General features: G+C 45.6%; 1 protein-coding gene across 1 annotated transcript in view; it reads right to left on the reverse strand.

Moving 5' to 3' along the window:
- Positions 1 to 6,956: 6,956 nt before the first annotated feature.
- Positions 6,957 to 23,120, reverse strand: part of LOC138851684 (beta-alanyl-bioamine nonribosomal peptide synthetase ebony-like) — a gene marked incomplete at its 5' end in the record, with an annotated part of 70,558 nt that continues 54,394 nt past the window's right edge. The window contains one exon of the mRNA XM_070081055.1: positions 6,957 to 7,172. Within this exon, the coding sequence (XP_069937156.1) occupies positions 6,957 to 7,172 (216 nt within the window). The remainder of the gene's footprint in view (positions 7,173 to 23,120) is intronic.

Genomic DNA, 23,120 nt, shown 5'->3' on the forward strand with positions numbered 1-23,120 from the left:
CATTACAGGTGGATAATACTTTACTGGTGGATGATACATTACTGGAGGATTATAAATTAATGGTGGATGATACATTACAGGGGGATGATACATTACTTGTGGATGATACATTACTGGTGGTTGATACATTAACGGAGAATGATACATTACTGGTGGGTTATACATTACTGATGGATGATAAATTACTGGTGGACGAAACATTACTGGTGGATGATACATTACTAGTGGATGATACACTACTGGTGGATGATACATTACTGGTGGATGATACATTACTGGTGGATGACACATTACAGGTGGATGATACATTACTGCTGGACGAAAAATTACTGGTGGATGATACACTACTGGTGGATGATACGTTTCTGATGGATGATACATTACTGTAGGATGATACATTTCTGCTGGACGATACATTACTGGTGGATGATACATTACTGGTGGATGATACATTACTGGTGGATGATACATTACTGGAAGATGATACATTTCTGCTGGACGACGCATTACTGGTGGATGATACATTACTGCTGGATGATGCATAACTGCTGGACGATTCATTACTGCTGGATGATACATTATTGGTGGATGATACATTACTGCTGGACGGAGCATTACTGGTGGATGATATATTTCTGGTGGACGATGCTTTACTGGTGGATGATACATTACTCGTGGATGATACATTTCTGGTGGATGATACTTTACTGGTGGATGATACATTGCTTGTCGATGATACATTTGTGGTGGATGATACTTTAATGGAGGATGATAAATTACTGGTTGATGACATATTACTGTTGGACGATACATTACTGGAGGATGATTCATAACTGGAGGATGATACATCACTGGAGGATGATACATTACTAGTGGATGATACGTTACTGATGGATGATACATTACTGGTGAATGATACATTACTGGGGGATGATAAATTACTGGTGGACGAAAAATTACCGGTGGATGATGCATTACTGGTGGATGATACATTACTGGTGGATAATGCAATACTGGTGGATGATAAATTACTGGTGGATGATACATTACTGGTTAACGAAACATGACTGGTGGATGATACATTACTGGAGGATGATACATTGATGCTGGATAATACACTACTGGTGGACGAAACATTACTGGTGGATGATAAATTACCCGTGGATGATACATTACTTGACGACGATACATTTTAGGTGGTCGAAATATTACTGGTGGAGGAAAAATTACTGGTTGATGATACATAAAATGGTGGTTGATACATTTCAGATGGATGATACATTACTGGTGGATGATACATTACAAGTGGAAGAAACATTACTGGTGGACGAGAAATTACTGGTGGATGATACATAAACTGGTGGATGATACATTATTGGTGGGTGATATATAACTGGTGGATGATACATTACAAGTGGATGATACATTACTGGGGGATAATACATTACTGGGGGACGATACATAACTGGTGGACGAAGCATTGCTGGTGGATGATACATTACTGGTGGATGATACATTACTGGTTGATAATACATTACTGGTGGACGAAACATTACTGGAGGATGATACATTGCTGGCGGATGATACATTACTGGTAGATGATACATTACTGGAGGATGATACATTACTGGTGGATGATACATTACTGGTGGAAGAAACATTAATGGTGGATGATTCATTACTGGAGTATGATACATTACTTTTGGATGATACATTACTGGTGGACGAAACATTACTGGTGGATGATTCATTACTGGTGGACGAAACATTATTGGTGGAGGAAAAATTACTGGTGGATTATACATAAACTGGTGGATGATGCATTACTGGTGGATGATACATTACTGGTGGATGATACATTACAGGCGGAAGAAACATTACTGGCGGACGAAAAATTACTGGTGGATGACACATAAACTGGTGGATGACACATTACTGATGGATGATACATTACTTTTCGAAGAAACATTAATGATGGACGAAACATTACTGGTGGATGATACATTACTGGTGGATGATACATTACTGGTGGATGATACATTACTGGTGGATGATACATTACTGGTGGACGAAACATTACTGGTGGATGATACATTACTGGTGGATGATACATTACTGGTGGATGATACATTACTGGTGGATGATACATTACTGGTGGATGATACATTACTGGTGGATGATACATTACTGGTGGACGAAACATTACTGGTGGACGAAACATTACTGGTGGACGAAACATTACTGGTGGACGAAACATTACTGGTGGACGAAACATTACTGGTGGACGAAATATTACTGGTGGATGATACATAAACTGGTGGATGACACATTACTTGTCGGTGATACATTTCTGGTGGATGATACATTAATAGTGGATGATACATTACTGGGGATGATACATTACTGGTGGATGATTCATTACTGGTGGATGATACATTACTGGTAGATGATACTTTACTGGTGGATGATACATTACTGGTGAATGATACTTTACTGGTGGATGATACATTATTGGAGGAAAAATTACTGGTGGATTATACATAAACTGGTGGATGATGCATTACTGGTGGATGATACATTACTGGTGAATGATACTTTACTGGTGGACGATACATTATTGGAGGAAAAATTACTGGTGGATTATATATAAACTGGTGGATGATGCATTACTGGTGGATGATACATTACTGGTGGATGATACATTACTGGTGGATGATACATTACTGGTGAATGATACATTACTGGTGAATGATACTTTACTGGTGGACGATACATTATTGGAGGAAAAATTACTGGTGGATTATACATAAACTGGTGGATGATGCATTACTGGTGGATGATACATTACTGGTGGATGATACATTACTGGTGGATGATACATTACTGGTGGATGATACATTACTGGTGAATGATTCATTACTGGTGGATGATACATTACTGGTGAATGATACTTTACTGGTGGATGATACATTACTGGTGAATGATACATTACTGGTGAATGATACTTTACTGGTGGATGATACATTACTGGTGAATGATACTTTACTGGTGGACGATACATTATTGGAGGAAAAATTACTGGTGGATTATACATAAACTGGTGGATGATGCATTACTGGTGGATGATACATTACTGGTGGATGATACATTACAGGTGGAAGAAACATTACTGGTGGACGAAAAATTACTGGTGGATGATACATAAACTGGTGGATGACACATTACTTGTCGTTGATACATTTCTGGTGGATGATACATTAATAGTGGATGATACATTACTGGGGGATGATACATTACTGGGGGATGATACATTACTGGTGGTAGATACATTACTGGTGGATGATACATTACTGATGGATGATACATTAATAGTGGATGATACATTAATAATGGATGATACATTACTGGGGGATGATACATTACTGATGGATGATACATTAATAGTGGATGATACATTAATAATGGATGATACATTACTGGGGGATGATACATTACTGATGGATGATACATTAATAGTGGATGATACATTAATAATGGATGATACATTACTGGTGGATGATACATTACTGATGGATGATACATTAATAGTGGATGATACATTAATAATGGATGATACATTACTGGGGGATGATACATTACTGGTGGATGATACATTACTGATGGATGATACATTACTGTTCGAGGAAACATTAATGGTGGATGATACATTACTGGTGGATGAGACATTACTGGTGGATGATACATTACTGGTGGATGACACATTACTGGAGGACGAAAAATTATTGGTGGATGATATATTACTGGTTGATTATACATTACTGGTGGATGATACATTGCTGGTGGATGATACATTGCTGGTGGATGATACATTGCTGGTGGATGATACATTGCTGGTGGATGATACATGACTGGGGGATGATACATTACTTGTGGATGATACATTAATGGTGGATGATACATTTCTGGTAGATGAGACATTACAGGAGGATAATACATTAATGGTGGAAAAAACATTAATTGTGGATGATACATTACTGGTGGACAATTCATTACTGGAGGATGATACATTGCTGGTGGATGACACATTACTGTTGGATGATGTATTATTGGTTCGTGACACATTACTGGTGCATGATACATTAACAGTGGACAAAATATTGCTGGAGGAAAAATTACTGGTGGATTATACATAAACTGGTGGATGATGCATTACTGGTGGATGACACAGTACTGGTGGATGACACAGTACTGTTGAATGATACTTCTGGATGATTCATCACTGGTGGATGTTACATTAATTTAGGATGATACATTATTGGTGGATGATACATTAGTGGTGGACGATACATTCCAGAAGGATGATACATTACTGGAGGATGACACATTTCTGGTGGATGGTACAATACTGGTGGATGATACATTTCTGGTTGATGATACATTACCGGTGGATGATACATTACTGGTGGATGAATCGTTACTGGTGGATGATACATTACTGGTGGATGATACATTACTGGTGGATGATACATTACTGGTGGATGATACATTACTGGTGGATGATACATTACTGGTGGATGATACATTACTGGTGGATGATTCATTAATCAGGGATGAAACATTACTGGTGGATGATACATTAAACATTTCTGCTGGATGATGCATTACTGGTGGATGATTCATTAATCAGGGATGAAACATTACTGGTGGATGATACATTTGCGGTGGATGATGCATTACTGGTGGATGATACATTACTGGTGGATGATACATTACTGGTGGATGAAACATTACTGGTGGATGATACATTACTGGTGGATGAAACATTACTTGTGGATGATACATTACTGGTGGATGAAACATTACTGGTGGATGAAACATTACTGGTGGATGATACATTACTGGTGGATGAAACATTACTGGTGGATGATATATTACTGGTGGATGAAACATTACTGGTGGATTATACATTACTGGTGGATGAAACATTACTGGTGGATGATACATTACTGGTGGATGAAACAATATTGGTGGATGATACATTACTGGTGGATGAAACATTACTGGTGGATGATACATTACTGGTGGATGAAACATTACTGGTGGATGATACATTACTGGTGGATGAAACATTACTGGTGGATGAAACATTACTGGTGGATGATACGTTACTGGTGGATGAAACATTACTGGTGGATGATACATTACTGGTGGATGAAACATTACTGGTGGATGAAACATTACTGGTGGATGATACATTACTGGTGTATGAAACATTACTGGTGGATGATACATTACTGGTGGATGATACATTACTGGTGGATGAAACATTACTGGTGGATGATACATTACTGGTGGATGAAACATTACTGGTGGATGATACATTACTGGTGGATGAAACATTACTGGTGGATGAAACATTACTGGTGGATGATACGTTATTGGTGGATGAAACATTACTGGTGGATGATACATTACTGGTGGATGAAACATTACTGGTGGATGATACATTACTGGTGGATGATACATTAGTGGTGGATGTCATAACTCACACTTTGTGTCTTTTAGTTATAATTATGACAACTTGAGGAAGAAGAATAGTGAACTTTGAAACAAATTTGTGATTTCTCACATTTCCTAGATAATGTGAGATTTCACGAATGTGCTTGGAAATTTACTGTTCTTTTCACTGTCGTTGTTCTGTATATTGTGATATCATCTGTTTACTCTGATATTATTGTATAACTATGACAAGAGTAAAGTAAATCCACCATATAATAAACATCGATATATATTTCATTTGTATAATAACAGAAAATCCACTACATGAATTGTAGCCCGGTCTTGGCTCCTTTTCTCAGGAGTATGTCAGACCAATGACTGCCATGGTAGGAGGTACAAGTACCTACTCGTCTTCTGGGACTAACTGTACCCAGGCCTTGCCCCATTCCTCGCCCTCATGGGGCTCGGAGTGAGAAGGTAGGCGTCTTGGGCTGCCACAAACCCAGCCCACACTGAGCTCAAAGGGAGTGGCAGCTGTATAGCAGCAGACAATGTCAGGAGATGGAAAGGAAGCAAGCACTACAGAATCCTTTTGGAGTCACCCCCAGCTTTAAACATTGCGTCTGAGCACTGGGGAAGCATAAGAATACCTCTTGCTGTGAGTGTTGCTGCTGCTAGTTCACTTGTCCGTTGCAGTCACTCAAGTACAGTAAACAATCTGACTAGCAGACTAACTGGGAGGGGGTGGGGAGAGGGCCTGGAATGATAACTGTTGTGGTTAAGGAAAAGATTGTTTTGTTGTGACTGTAACAACAACGAACAATTCTGCCAACAACGAACTTTCTCCATTGTTGTCAAATCTACTGACCCAATAGATACTATTCTGCATTTCCGAATTCCATTAAATGGAGGTCTGTTAAACAAAAGTCCATTAAATGAAGGTTTGTTCAACGGTGGTCGATTAAATGTTGGTGTGACTCACACAAGTGTTTTTGTCTATGGAAAAATGTTTCTGTACTTAACGAAGGTTCAGTTCCATTTCCAAATTTCCAGAGTGAGTGGCAAGTAATTCAGGGATGATTATATAAATCACAGCGATCACTCTTCTGTTGCGACGCCATGATTATTGTTTGTAAATTGCGACTGCATGATGCAGAGTCAATAAGTGTTGCAAGTGTTTCTAGTTGTGATGTTTGTCACAACTCTGCTAGACTCAACACAAGCAACTTAAGGAAAGTCAGAATACCGTGAGTGGTACAACACATCAATAACTCACACATACCAGAAAGAACCTTATGACAACATTTCGGTCCAATTTGGATCACTGCAAGTCACACTGTGACTTGTCAATGATCCAGATCAGACTGAAACATCGTCACAAACTCTCTCCTATGTGCGCGTTATTTATGTACTGCAACTTAAGAGATACTGTAATAAATACCCTAGATTAGTCATATTTAAACTGGAATATAAGAGTATGTTGCAGTGTTGAGCAACAGCAACAACACCATTAAGTCATACCTAAGAGCTGGCAAGCTTGGAGAGTGTTGTTGAGCAGCAACAGCAGCACAGTGCAGCAAGATAGACCTCAACAAGCTTGGTACTAACATCAATCTTCCAACCTTCTCTTGTTGCAGTACCTCAACCAGTTGCTCCACATCCTGAGTTATACTCTGAGTGAGACACAATATCCTGAGTTATACTCTGAGTGAGACACAATATCCTGAGTTATACTCTGAGTGAGACACAATATCCTGAGTTATACTCTGAGTGAGACACAATATCCTGAGTTATACTCTGAGTGAGACACAATATCCTGAGTTATACACTGAGTGAGACACAATATCCTGAGTTATACTCTGAGTGAGACACAATATCCTGAGTTATACTCTGAGTGAGACACAATATCCTGAGTTATACTCTGAGTGAGACACAATATCCTGAGTTATACTCTGAGTGAGACACAATATCCTGAGTTATACTCTGAGTGAGACACAATATCCTGAGTTATACTCTGAGTGAGACACAATATCCTGAGTTATACTCTGAGTGAGACACAATATCCTGAGTTATACTCTGAGTGAGACACAATATCCTGAGTTATACTCTGAGTGAGACACAATATCCTGAGTTATACTCTGAGTGAGACACAATATCCTGAGTTATACTCTGAGTGAGACACAATATCCTGAGTTACACTCTGAGTGAGACACAATATCCTGAGTTATACTCTGAGTGTAACTAAACATCCGGAGTTATACTCTGAGTGTAACTAAACATCCTGAGTTATGCTCTGATTGTAACTAAACATCCTGAGTTATACTCTGAGTGTAACTAAACATCCTGAGTTATACTCTGAATGTAACGAAACATCCTGAGTTATACTCTGAGTGAAACTAAACATCCTGAGTTATACTCTGAGTGAGACACAATATCCTGAGTTATACTCTGAGTGTAACTAAACATCCTGAGTTATACTCTGAATGTAACAAAACATCCTGAGTTATACTCTGAATGTAACTAAACATCCTGAGCTATACTCTGAATGTAACTAAACATCCTGAGTTATACTCTGAATGTAACGAAACATCCTGAGTTATACTCTGAATGTAACGAAACATCCTGAGTTATACTCTGAATGTAACTAAACATCCTGAGCTATACTCTGAATGTAACTAAACATCCTGAGTTATACTCTGAATGTAACAAAACATCCTGAGTTATACTCTGAATGTAACTAAACATCCTGAGTTATACTCTGAATGTAACTAAACATCCTGAGTTATACTCTGAATGTAACTAAACATCCTGAGTTATACTCTGAATGTAACAAAACATCCTGAGTTATACTCTGAATGTAACGAAACATCCTGAGATAAACTCTGAATGTAACTAAACATCCTGAGCTATACTCTGAATGTAACTAAACATCCTGAGTTATACTCTGAATGTAACGAAACATCCTGAGTTATACTCTGAATGTAACTAAACATCCTGAGCTATACTCTGAATGTAACTAAACATCCTGAGTTATACTCTGAATGTAACTAAACATCCTGAGCTATACTCTGAATGTAACTAAACATCCTGAGTTATACTCTGAGTGAAACAAAACATCCTGAGTTATACTCTGAGTGTAACTAAACATCCTGAGTTATACTCTGAATGTAACGAAACATCCTGAGTTATACTCTGAATGTAACTAAACATCCTGAGCTATACTCTGAATGTAACTAAACATCCTGAGTTATACTCTGAATGTAACGAAACATCCTGAGTTATACTCTGAATGTAACTAAACATCCTGAGCTATACTCTGAATGTAACTAAACATCCTGAGTTATACTCTGAGTGAAACAAAACATCCTGAGTTATACTCTGAGTGTAACTAAACATCCTGAGTTATACTCTGAATGTAACGAAACATCCTGAGTTATACTCTGAATGTAACTAAACATCCTGAGCTATACTCTGAATGTAACTAAACATCCTGAGTTATACTCTGAGTGAAACTAAACATTCTGAGTTATACTCTGAGTGAAACAAAACATCCTGAGTTATACTCTGAGTGTAACTAAACATCCTGAGTTATACTCTGAGTGTAACTAAACATCCTGAGTTATACTCTGAGTGTAACTAAACATCCTGAGTTATACTCTGAGTGTAACTAAACATCCTGAGTTATACTCTGAGTGTAACTAAACATCCTGAGTTATACTCTGAGTGTAACTAAACATCCTGAGTTATACTCTGAGTGTAACTAAACATCATATCACTACGCAATGGTAACCATCAGTTAATAGCAATTAGCATCATTCAGCAAACTAAACAGACTTAACACTACGTACTATATATTACAATGATGTTAAGTGCTAAACTTGCATGGGTCATAACACTGTCTGGGAAATGAGAGACAATTAGATTTGATCTGAGGATGACGAAGGTAGCAAAAACTCTTGCAGCAAGATTATTACTATCATTATTATGTTTATTATCATTTTCAACATAGCGGCCGTCTCCCACCGAGGCAGGGAGACCCGGAGCAAAACAGAACAGCAGGCAGGCCCCGCTTTACAGCTCTTCACTTTACAGCATTTTGTTAATGCAGCGGTTTACAATTATACCCATTATTTATTTATTCTGACTTCAGTAAATATATTCATCATTACTATGACTTAAGGATGAAAATAATTTAAGGTAAGTAATGTGTGTATTACATGTGTAATTTTAAGACCTAGTTCTATTGCTCACTTAATATATGATAATGTAAACACGTTTTCAGGCTTTAATACGCATTTGAAAGTGAAAAAAAGTTTATATACAACTTTACAGGGAATTTCACTCTATAGCCGTTACCGGGACCTAACCTGCCGTATGAGCGGGGCTGCTCCTGTATAAAGATTTTCTACTTGTTGCTGGCATGGTCGTCGCCTCTTGTAACACCCATGACTTACAGAAGGAGGTGTTACTAGCCCCTTGTTGCTGGCATGGTCGTCGCCTCTTGTAACACCCATGACTTACAGAAGGAGGTGTTACTAGCCCCTTGTTGCTGGCATGGTCGTCGCCTCTTGTAACACCCATGACTTACAGAAGGAGGTGTTACTAGCCCCTTGTTGCTGGCATGGTCGCCGCCTCTTGCAACACCCATGACTTACAGAAGGAGGTGTTACTAGCCCCTTGTTGCTGGCATGGTCGTCGCCTCTTGTAACACCCATGACTTACAGAAGGAGGTGTTACTAGCCCCTTGTTGCTGGCATGATCGTCGCCTCTTGTAACACCCATGACTTACAGAAGGAGGTGTTACTAGCCCCTTGTTGCTGGCATGGTCGTCGCCTCTTGTAACACCCATGACTTACAGAAGGAGGTGTTACTAGCCCCTTGTTGCTGGCATGGTCGTCGCCACTTGTAACACCAATGACTTACAGAAGGAGGTGTTACTAGCCCCTTGTTGCTGGCATGGTCGTCGAATCTTGTAACACCCATGACTTACAGAAGGAGGTGTTACTAGCCCCTTGTTGCTGGCATGGTCGTCGCCTCTTGTAACACCAATGACTTACAGAAGGAGGTGTTACTAGCCCCTTGTTGCTGGCATGGTCGTCGCCTCTTGTAACACCAATGACTTACAGAAGGAGGTGTTACTAGCCCCTTGTTGCTGGCATGGTCGTCGCCTCTTGTAACACCCATGACTTACAGAAGGAGGTGTTACTAGCAACTTGTTGCTGGCATGATCGTCGCCTCTTGTAACACCCATGACTTACAGAAGGAGGTGTTACTAGCCCCTTGTTGCTGGCATGGTCGTCGCCTCTTGTAACACCCATGACTTACAGAAGGAGGTGTTACTAGCCCCTTGTTGCTGGCATGGTCGTCGCCTCTTGTAACACCAATGACTTACAGAAGGAGGTGTTACTAGCCCCTTGTTGCTGGCATGGTCGTCGCCTCTTGTAACACCCATGACTTACAGAAGGAGGTGTTACTAGCCCCTTGTTGCTGGCATGGTCGTCGCCTCTTGTAACACCTATGACTTACAGAAGGAGGTGTTACTAGCCCCTTGTTGCTGGCATGGTCGTCGCATCTTGTAACACCAATGACTTACAGAAGGAGGTGTTACTAGCCCCTTGTTGCTGGCATGGTCGTCGCCTCTTGTAACACCCATGACTTACAGAAGGAGGTGTTACTAGCCCCTTGTTGCTGGCATGGTCGTCGCCTCTTGTAACACCCATGACTTACAGAAGGAGGTGTTACTAGCCCCTTGTTGCTGGCATGGTCGTCGCCTCTTGTAACACCAATGACTTACAGAAGGAGGTGTTACTAGCCCCTTGTTGCTGGCATGGTCGTCGCCTCTTGTAACACCCATGACTTACAGAAGGAGGTGTTACTAGCCCCTTGTTGCTGGCATGGTCGTCACCTCTTGTAACACCCATGACTTACAGAAGGAGGTGTTACTAGCCCCTTGTTGCTGGCATGGTCGTCGCCTCTTGTAACACCAATGACTTACAGAAGGAGGTGTTACTAGCCCCTTGTTGCTGGCATGGTCGTCGCCTCTTGTAACACCCATGACTTACAGAAGGAGGTGTTACTAGCCCCTTGTTGCTGGCATGGTCGTCGCCTCTTGCAACACCCATGACTTACAGAAGGAGGTGTTACTAGCCCCTTGTTGCTGGCATGGTCGTCGCCTTTGTAACACCCATGACTTACAGAAGGAGGTGTTACTAGCCCCTTGTTGCTGGCATGGTCGTCGCCTCTTCAAACACCCATGACTTACAGAAGGAGGTGTTACTAGCCCCTTGTTGCTGGCATGGTCGTAGCCTCTTGTAACACCCATGACTTACAGAAGGAGGTGTTACTAGCCCCTTCTTGCTGGCATGGTCGTCACCTCTTGTAACACCCATGACTTACAGAAGGAGGTGTTACTAGCCCCTTGTTGCTGGCATGGTCGCCGCCTCTTGTAACACCCATGACTTACAGAAGGAGGTGTTACTAGCCCCTTGTTGCTGGCATGGTCGTCGCCTCTTGTAACACCCATGACTTACAGAAGGAGGTGTTACTAGCCCCTTGTTGCTGGCATGAACGTCGCCTCTTGTAACACTCATGACTTACAGAAGGAGGTGTTACTAGCCGCTTGTTGCTGGCATGGTCGTCGCCTCTTGTAACACCCATGACTTACAGGAGGTGGTGTTAGTAACCCCTTGTTGCTGGCATGGTCGTGGCCTCTTGTAACACCCATGACTTACAGAAGGAGGTGTTACTAGCCCCTTGTTGCTGGCATGGTCGTCGCCTCTTGTAACACCCATGACTTACAGAAGGAGGTGTTACTAGCCCCTTGTTGCTGGCATGGTCGTCGCCTCTTGTAACACCCATGACTTACAAAAGGAGGTGTTACTAGCCCCTTGTTGCTGGCATGGTCGTCGCCTCTTGTAACATCCATGACTTACAGAAGGAGGTGTTACTAGCCCCTTGTTGCTGGCATGGTCGTCGCCTCTTTTAACACCAATGACTTACAGAAGGAGGTGTTACTAGCCCCTTGTTGCTGGCATGGTCGTCACCTCTTGTAACACCCATGACTTACAGAAGGAGGTGTTACTAGCCCCTTGTTGCTGGCATGGTCGCCGCCTCTTGTAACACCTATGACTTACAGAAGGAGGTGTTACTAGCCCCTTGTTGCTGGCATGGTCGTCGCCTCTTGTAACACCCATGACTTACAGAAGGAGGTGTTACTAGCCCCGTGTTGCTGGCATGATCGTCGCCTCTTGTAACACCCATGACTTACAGAAGGAGGTGTTACTAGCCCCTTGTTGCTGGCATGGTCGTCGCCTCTTGTAACACCCATGACTTACAGAAGGAGGTGTTACTAGCCCCTAGTTGCTGGCATGGTCGTCGCCTCTTGTAACACCCATGACTTACAGAAGGAGGTGTTACTAGTCCCTTGTTGCTGGCATGGTCGTCGCCTCTTGTAACACCCATGACTTACAGAAGGAGGTGTTACTAGCCCCTTGTTGCTGGCATGGTCGTCGCCTCTTATAACACCCATGACTTACAGAAGGAGGTGTTACTAGCCCCTTGTTCCTGGCATGGTCGTCGCCTCTTGTAACACCCATGACTTACAGAAGGAGGTGTTACTAGCCCCTTGTTGCTGGCATTGTCGTCGCCTCTTGTAACACCCATGACTTACAGAAGGACGTGTTACTAGCCCCTTGTTGCTGGCATGGTCGTCGCCTCTTGTAACACCCATGACTTAGAGAAGGAGGTGTTACTAGCCCCTTGTTGCTGGCATGGTCGTCGCCTCTTGTAACACCCATGACTTAAAGAAGGACGTGTTACTAGCCCCTTGTTGCTGGCATGGTCGTCACCTCTTGTAACACCCATGACTTACAGAAGGAGGTGTTACTAGCCCCTTGTTGCTGGCATGGTCGTCGCCTCTTGTAACACCCATGACTTACAGAAGGAGGTGTTACCAGCCCCTTGTTGCTGGCATGATCGTCGCCTCTTGTAACACCCATGACTTACAGAAGGAGGTGTTACTAGCCCCTTGTTGCTGGCATGGTCGTCGCCTCTTGTAACACCCATGACTTACAGAAGGAGGTGTTACTAGCCCCTTGTTGCTGGCATGATCGTCGCCTCTTGTAACACCCATGACTTACAGAAGGAGGTGTTACTAGCCCCTTGTTGCTGGCATGGTCGTCGCCTCTTGTAGCACCCATGACTTACAGAAGACGGTGTTACTAGCCCCTTGTTGCTGGCATGATCGTCGCCTCTTGTAACACCCATGACTTACAGAAGGAGGTGTTACTAGCCCCTTGTTGCTGGTATGGTCGTCGCCTCTTGTAACACCCATGACTTACAGAAGGACTTGTTACTAGCCGCTTGTTGCTGGCATGGTCTTCGCCTCTTGTAACACCCATGACTTACAGAAGGACGTGTTACTATCCCCATGTTGCTGGCATGGTCGTCGCCTCTTGTAACACCCATGACTTACAGAAAAAGGTGTTACTAGCCCCTTCTTGCTGGCATGGTCGTCGCCTCTTGTAACACCCATGACTTACAGAAAATGGTGTTACTAGCCCCTTGTTGCTGGCATGATCGTCGCCTCTTGTAACACCCATGACTTACAGAAGGAGGTGTTACTAGCCACTTGTCGCTGGCATGGTCGTCGCCTCTTGTAACACCCATGACTTACAGAAGGAGGTGTTACTAGCCCCTTGTTGCTGGCATAGTCGTCGCCTCTTGCAACACACATGACTTACAGAAGGAGGTGTTACTAGCCCCTTGTTGCTGGCATCGTCGTCGCCTTTTGTAACACCCATGACTTACAGAAGCAGGTGTTACTAGCCCCTTGTTGCTGGCATGGTCGTCGCCTCTTGTAACACCCAGGACTTAAAGAAGGAGGTGTTACTAGCCCCTTGTTGCTGGCATGGTCGTCGCCTCTTGTAACACCCATGACTTACAGAAGGAGGTGTTACTAGGCCCTTGAGGCTGGTATGATCGTCGCCTCTTATAACACCCATGACTTACAGAAGGAGGTGTTACTAGCCCCTTGTTGCTGACATGGTCGTCGCCTCTTATAGCACCCATGACTTACAGAAGGAGGTGTTACTAGCCCCTTGTTGCTGGCATGGTCGTTGCCTCTTGTAACACCCATGACTTACAGAAGGAGGTGTTGCTAGCCCCTTGTTGCTGGCACGATCGTCGCCTCTTGAAACACCCATGACTTACAGAAGGAGGTGTTACTAGCCCCTTGTTGCTGGCATGGTCGTCTCCTCTTGTAACACCCATGACTTACAGAAGGAGGTGTTACTAGCCCCTTGTTGCTGGCATGGTCGTCGCGTCTTGTAACACCCATGACTTACAGAAGGAGGTGTTACTAGCCCCTTGTTGCTGGCATGATTGTCGCCTCTTGTAACACCCATGACTTACAGAAGGAGATGTTACTAGCCCCTTGTTGCTGGCATGATCATCGCCTCTTGTAACACCCATGACTTACAGAAGGAGGTGTTACTAGCCCTTTGTTGCTGGCATGGTCGTCGTCTCTTGTAACACCCATGACTTACAGAAGAAGGTGTTACTAGCCCCTTGTTGCTGGCATGGTCGTCGCCTCTTGTAACACCCATGACTTACAGAAGGAGGAGTTACTAGCCCATTGTTGCTGGCATGGTCGTCGCATCTTGTAACACCAATGAATTACAGAAGGAGGCGTTACTAGCCCCTTGTTGCTGGCATGGTCGTCGCCTCTTGTAACACCCATGACTTACAGAAGGAGGTGTTACTAGCCCCTTGTTGCTGGCATGATCGTCGCCTCTTGTAACACCGTTGACTTACAGAAGGAGGTGTTACTAGCCCCTTGTTGCTGGCATGGTCGTCGCCTCTTGTAACACCCATGACTTACAGAAGGAGGTGTTACTAGCCCCTTGTTGCAGGTATGGTCGTCGCCTCTTGTAACACCCATGACTTACAGAAGGAGGTGTTACTAGCCCCTTGTTGCTGGCATGGTCGTCGCCTCTTGTAACACCCATGACCTACAGAAGGAGGTGTTACTAGCCCCTTGTTGCTGGCATGGTCGTCACCTCTTGCAACACCCATGACTTACAGAAGGAGGTGTTACTAGCCCCTTGTTGCTGGCATGGTCGCCGCCTCTTGTAACACCCATGACTTACAGAAGGAGGTGTTACTAGCCCCTTGTTGCTGGCATGGTCGTCGCCTCTTGTAACACCCATGACTTACAGAAGGAGGTGTTACTAGCCCCTTGTTGCTGGCATGATCGTCGCCTCTTGTAACACCCATGACTTACAGAAGGAGGTGTTACTAGCCCCTTGTTGCTGGCATGGTCGTCGCCTCTTGTAACACCCATGACTTACAGAATGAGGTGTTACTAGCCCCTTGTTGCTGGCATGGTCGTCGCCTCTTGTAACACCCATGACTTACAGAAGGAGGTGTTACTAGCCCCTTGTTGCTGGCATGGTCGTCGCCTCTTGTAACACCCAGGACTTAAAGAAGGAGGTGTTACTAGCCCCTTGTTGCTGGCATGGTCGTCGCCTCTTGTAACACCCATGACTTACAGAAGGAGGTGTTACTAGCCCCTTGAGGCTGGCATGATCGTCGCCTCTTATAACACCCATGACTTACAGAAGGAGGTGTTACTAGCCCCTTGTTGCTGACATGGTCGTCGCCTCTTATAGCACCCATGACTTACAGAAGGAGGTGTTACTAGCCCCTTGTTGCTGGCATGGTCGTTGCCTCTTGTAACACCCATGACTTACAGAAGGAGGTGTTGCTAGCCCCTTGTTGCTGGCACGATCGTCGCCTCTTGAAACACCCATGACTTACAGAAGGAGGTGTTACTAGCCCCTTGTTGCTGGCATGGTCGTCTCCTCTTGTAACACCCATGACTTACAGAAGGAGGTGTTACTAGCCCCTTGTTGCTGGCATGGTCGTCGCGTCTTGTAACACCCATGACTTACAGAAGGAGGTGTTACTAGCCCCTTGTTGCTGGCATGATTGTCGCCTCTTGTAACACCCATGACTTACAGAAGGAGATGTTACTAGCCCCTTGTTGCTGGCATGGTCATCGCCTCTTGTAACACCCATGACTTACAGAAGGAGGTGTTACTAGCCCTTTGTTGCTGGCATGGTCGTCGTCTCTTGTAACACCCATGACTTACAGAAGAAGGTGTTACTAGTCCCTTGTTGCTGGCATGGTCGTCGCCTCTTGTAACACCCATGACTTACAGAAGGAGGAATTACTAGCCCATTGTTGCTGGCATGGTCGTCGCATCTTGTAACACCAATGAATTACAGAAGGAGGCGTTACTAGCCCCTTGTTGCTGGCATGGTCGTCGCCTCTTGTAACACCCATGACTTACAGAAGGAGGTGTTACTAGCCCCTTGTTGCTGGCATGATCGTCGCCTCTTGTAACACCCATGACTTACAGAAGGAGGTGTTACTAGCCCCTTGTTGCAGGTATGGTCGTCGCCTCTTGTAACACCCATGACTTACAGAAGGAGGTGTTACTAGCCCCTTGTTGCTGGCATGGTCGTCGCCTCTTGTAACACCCATGACTTACAGAAGGAGGTGTTACTAGCCCCTTGTTGCTGGCATGGTCGTCACCTCTTGTAACACCCATGACTTACAGAAGGAGGTGTTACTAGCCCCTTGTTGCTGGCATGGTCGCCGCCTCTTGTAACACCCATGACTTACAGAAGGAGGTGTTACTAGCCCCTTGTTGCTGGCATGGTCGTCGCCTCTTGTAACACCCATGACTTACAGAAGGAGGTGTTACTAGCCCCTTGTTGCTGGCATGGTCGTCGCCTCTTGTAACACCCATGACTTACAGAAGGAGGTGTTACTAGCTCCTTGTTGCTGGCATGGTCGTCGCCTCTTGTAACACCCATGACTTACAGAAGGAGGTGTTACTAGCCATTTGTTGCTGGCATGGTCGTCGCCTCTTGTAACACCCATGACTAACAGAAGGAGGTGTTACTAGCCCCTTGTTGCTGGCATGATCGTCGCCTCTTGTAACACCCATGACTTACAGAAGGAGGTGTTACTAGCCCCTTGTTGCTGGCATGGTCGTCGCCTCTTGTAACACCCATGACTTACAGGAGGTGGTGTTAGTAACCCCTTGTTGCTGGCATGGTCGTGGCCTCTTGTAACACCCATGACTTACAGAAGGAGGAGTTACTAGCCCCTTGTTGCTGGCATGGTCGTCGCCTCTTGAAACACCAATGACTTACAGAAGGAGGTGTTACTAGCCCCTTGTTGCTGGCATGGTCGTCGCCTCTTGTAACACCCATGACTTACAGAAGGAGGTGTTACTAGCCCCTTGTTGCTGGCATGGTCGTCGCCTCTTGTAACACCCATGACTTACAGAAGGAGGTGTTACTAGCCCCTTGTTGCTGGCATGGTCGTCGCCTCTTGTAACACCAATGACTTACAGAAGGAGGTGTTACTAGCCCCTTGTTGCTGGCATGGTCGTCGCCTCTTGTAACACCAATGACTTACAGAAGGAGGTGTTACTAGCCCCTTGTTGCTGGCATGGTCGTCGCCTCTTGTAACACCCATGACTTACAGAAGGAGGTGTTACTAGCCCCTTGTTGCTGGCATGGTCGTCGCCTCTTGTAACACCCATGACTTACAGAAGGAGGTGTTACTAGCCCCTTGTTGCTGGCATGGTCGTCGCCTCTTGTAACACCCATGACTTACAGAAGGAGGTGTTACTAGCCCCTTGTTGCTGGCATGGTCGTCGCCTCTTGTAACACCCATGACTTACAGAAGGAGGTGTTACTAGCCCCTTGTTGCTGGCATGGTCGTCGCCTCTTGTAACACCCATGACTTACAGAAGGAGGTGTTACTAGCCCCTTGTTGCTGGCATGGTCGTCGCCTCTTGTAACACCCATGACTTACAGAAGGAGGTGTTACTAGCCCCTTGTTGCTGGCATGGTCGTCGCCTCTTGTAACACCCATGACTTACAGAAGGAGGTGTTACTAGCCCCTTGTTGCTGGCATGGTCGTCGCCTCTTGTAACACCCATGACTTACAGAAGGAGGTGTTACTAGCCCCTTGTTGCTGGCATGGTCGTCGCCTCTTGTAACACCCATGACTTACAGAAGGAGGTGTTACTAGCCCCTTGTTGCTGGCATGGTCGTCGCCTCTTGTAACACCCATGACTTACAGAAGGAGGTGTTACTAGCCCCTTGTTGCTGGCATGATCGTCGCCTCTTGTAACACCCATGACTTACAGAAGGAGGTGTTACTAGCCGCTTGTTGCTGGCATGGTCGTCGCCTCTTGTAACACCCATGACTTACAGAAGGAGGTGTTACTAGCCCCTTGTTGCTGGCATGGTCGTCGCCTCTTGTAACACCCATGACTTACAGAAGGAGGTGTTACTAGCCCCTTGTTGCTGGCATTGTCGTCGCCTCTTGTAACACCCATGACTTACAGAAGGAGGTGTTACTAGCCCCTTGTTGCTGGCATGGTCGTCGCCTCTTGTAACACCCATGACTTACAGAAGGAGGTGTTACTAGCCCCTTGTTGCTGGCATGGTCGTCGCCTCTTGTAACACCCATGACTTACAGAAGGAGGTGTTACTAGCCCCTTGTTGCTGGCATGGTCGTCGCCTCTTGTAACACCCATGACTTACAGAAGGAGGTGTTACTAGCCCCTTGTTGCTGGCATGGTCGTCGCCTCTTGTAACACCCATGACTTACAGAAGGAGGTGTTACTAGCCCCTTGTTGCTGGCATGGTCGTCGCCTCTTGTAACACCCATGACTTACAGAAGGAGGTGTTACTAGCCCCTTGTTGCTGGCATGGTCGTCGCCTCTTGTAACACCCATGACTTACAGAAGGAGGTGTTACTAGCCACTTGTTGCTGGCATGGTCGTCGCCTCTTGTAACACCCATGACTTACAGAAGGAGGTGTTACTAGCCCCTTGTTGCTGGCATAGTCGTCGCCTCTTGTAACACCCATGACTTACAGAAGGAGGTGTTACTAGCCGCTTGTTGCTGGCATGGTCGTCGCCTCTTGTAACACCCATGACTTACAGAAGGAGGTGTTACTAGCCCCTTGTTGCTGGCATGGTCGTCGCCTCTTGTAACACCCATGACTTACAGAAGGAGGTGTTACTAGCCCCTTGTTGCTGGCATGGCCGTCACCTCTTGTACCACCCATGACTTACAGAAGGAGGTGTTACTAGCCCCTTGTTGCTGGCATGGTCGTCGCCTCTTGTAACACCCATGACTTACAGAAGGAGGTGTTACTAGCCCCTTGTTGCTGGCATGGTCGTCGCCTCTTGTAACACCCATGACTTACAGAAGGAGGTGTTACTAGCCCCTTGTTGCTGGCAGGGTCGTCGCCTCTTGTAATACCCATAACTTACAGAAGGAGGTGTTACTAGCCCCTTGTTGCTGGCATGGTCGTCGCCTCTTGTAACACACATGACTTACAGAAGGAGGTGTTACTAGCCCCTTGTTGCTGGCATGGTCGTCGCCTCTTGTAACACCCATTACTTACAGAAGGAGGTGTTACTAGCCCCTTGTTGCTGGCATGGTCGTTGCCTCTTGTAACACACATGACTTACAGAAGGAGGTGTTACTAGCCCCTTGTTGCTGGCATGGTCGTCGCCTCTTGTAACACCCATGACTTACAGAAGGAGGTGTTACTAGCCCCTTGTTGCTGGCATGGTCGTCGCCTCTTGTAACACCCATGACTTACAGAAGGAGGTGTTACTAGCCCCTTGTTGCTGGCATGGTCGTCGCCTCTTGTAACACCCATGACTTACAGAAGGAGGTGTTACTAGCCCCTTGTTGCTGGCATGGTCGTCGCCTCTTGTAACACCCATGACTTACAGAAGGAGGTGTTACTAGCCCCTTGTTGCTGGCATGATCGTCGCCTCTTGTAACACCCATGACTTACAGAAGGAGGTGTTACTAGCCCCTTGTTGCTGGTATGGTCGTCGCCTCTTGTAACACCCATGACTTACAGAAGGACTTGTTACTAGCCGCTTGTTGCTGGCATGGTCTTCGCCTCTTGTAACACCCATGACTTACAGAAGGACGTGTTACTATCCCCATGTTGCTGGCATGGTCGTCGCCTCTTGTAACACCCATGACTTACAGAAAAAGGTGTTACTAGCCCCTTGTTGCTGGCATGGTCGTCGCCTCTTGTAACACCCATGACTTACAGAAGGAGGTGTTACTAGCCCCTTGTTGCTGGCATGATCGTCGCCTCTTGTAACACCCATGACTTACAGAAGGAGGTGTTACTAGCCCCTTGTTGCTGGCATGGTCGTCGCCTCTTGTAACACCCATGACTTACAGAAGGAGGTGTTACTAGCCCCTTGTTGCTGGCATGGTCGTCGCCTCTTGTAACACCCATGACTTACAGAAGGAGGTGTTACTAGCCCCTTGTTGCTGGCATGGTCGTCGCCTCTTGTAACACAAATGACTTACAGAAGGAAGTGTTACTAGCCCCTTTTTGCTGGCATGGTCTTCGCCTCTTGTAACACCCATGACTTACAGAAGGAGGTGTTACTAGCCCCTTGTTGCTGAAATGGTCGTCGCCTCTTGTAACACCCATGACTTACAGAAGGAGGTGTTACTAGCCCCTTGTTGCTGGCATGGTCGTCGCCTCTTGTAACACCCATGACTTACAGAAGGAGGTGTTACTAGCCCCTTGTTGCTGGCATGGTCGTCGCCTCTTGTAACACCCATGACTTACAGAAGGAGGTGTTACTAGCCACTTGTTGCTGGCATGGTCGTCGCCTCTTGTAACACCCATGACTTACAGAAGGAGGTGTTACTAGCCCCTTGTTGCTGGCATAGTCGTCGCCTCTTGTAACACCCATGACTTACAGAAGGAGGTGTTACTAGCCGCTTGTTGCTGGCATGGTCGTCGCCTCTTGTAACACCCATGACTTACAGAAGGAGGTGTTACTAGCCCCTTGTTGCTGGCATGGTCGTCGCCTCTTGTAACACCCATGACTTACAGAAGGAGGTGTTACTAGCCCCTTGTTGCTGGCATGGTCGTCGCCTCTTGTAACACCCATGACTTACAGAAGGAGGTGTTACTAGCGCCTTGTTGCTGGCATGGTCGTCGCCTCTTGGAACACCCATGACGTAGAGACGGATGTGTTACTAGCCCCTTCTTTCTGGCATGGTCGTCGCCTCTTGTAACACCCATGACTTACAGAAGGACATGTTACTAGCCCCTTGTTGCTGGCATGGTCGTCGCCTCTTGTAACACCCATGACTTACAGAAGGAGGTGTTACTAGCCCCTTGTTGCTGGCATGGTCGTCGCCTCTTGTAACACCCATGACTTACAGAAGGAGGTGTTACTAGCCCCTTATTGCTGGCATGGTCGTCGCCTCTTGTAACACCCATGACTTACAGAAGGAGGTGTTACTAGCCCCTTGTTGCTGGCATGGTCGTCGCCTCTTGTAAGACCCATGACTTACAGAAGGAGGTGTTACTAGCCCCTTCTTGCAGGTATGGTCGTCGCCTCTTGTAACACCCATGACTTACAGAAGGAGGTGTTACTAGCCCCTTGTTGCTGGCATGGTCGTTGCCTCTTGTAACACCCATGACTTACAGAAGGAGGTGTTACTAGCCCCTTGTTGCTGGCATGGTCGTCGCCTCTTGTAACACCCATGACTTACAGAAGGAGGTGTTACTAGCCCCTTGTTGCTGGCATGGTCGTCGCCTCTTGTAACACCCATGACTTACAGAAGGAGGTGTTACTAGCCCCTTGTTGCTGGCATGGTCGTCGCCTCTTGTAACACCCATGACTTACAGAAGGAGGTGTTACTAGCCCCTTGTTGCTGGCATGGTCGTCGCCTCTTGTAACACCCATGACTTACAGAAGGAGGTGTTACTAGCCCCTTGTTGCTGGCATGGTCGTCGCCTCTTGTAACACCCATGACTTACAGAAGGAGGTGTTACTAGCCCCTTGTTGCTGGCATGGTCGTCGCCTCTTGTAACACCCATGACTTACAGAAGGAGGTGTTACTAGCCCCTTGTTGCTGGCATGGTCGTCGCCTCTTGTAACACCCATGACTTACAGAAGGAGGTGTTACTAGCCCCTTGTTGCTGGCATGGTCGTCGCCTCTTGTAACACCCATGACTTACAGAAGGAGGTGTTACTAGCCCCTTGTTGCTGGCATGGTCGTCGCCTCTTGTAACACCCATGACTTACAGAAGGAGGTGTTACTAGCCCCTGGTTGCTGGCATGGTCGTCGCCTCTTGTAACACCCATGACTTACAGAAGGAGGTGTTACTAGCCCCTTGTTGCTGGCATGGTCGTCGCCTCTTGTAACACCCATGACTTACAGAAGGAGGTGTTACTAGCCCCTTGTTGCTGGCATGGTCGTCGCCTCTTGTAACACCCATGACTTACAGAAGGAGGTGTTACTAGCCCCTTGTTGCTGGCATGGTCGTCGCCTCTTGTAACACCCATGACTTAGAGAAGGAGGTGTTACTAGCCCCTTGTTGCTGGCATGGTCGTCGCCTCTTGTAACACCCATGACTTAGGGAAGGAGGTGTTACTAGCCCCTTGTTGCTGGCATGGTCGTCGCCTCTTGTAACACCCATGACTTACAGAAGGACGTGTTACTAGCCCCTTGTTGCTGGCATG

The sequence above is a fragment of the Cherax quadricarinatus genome, unplaced genomic scaffold, assembly GCF_038502225.1.
Source record: "Cherax quadricarinatus isolate ZL_2023a unplaced genomic scaffold, ASM3850222v1 Contig1568, whole genome shotgun sequence".
In the NCBI taxonomy this organism is placed as follows: domain Eukaryota; kingdom Metazoa; phylum Arthropoda; class Malacostraca; order Decapoda; family Parastacidae; genus Cherax; species Cherax quadricarinatus.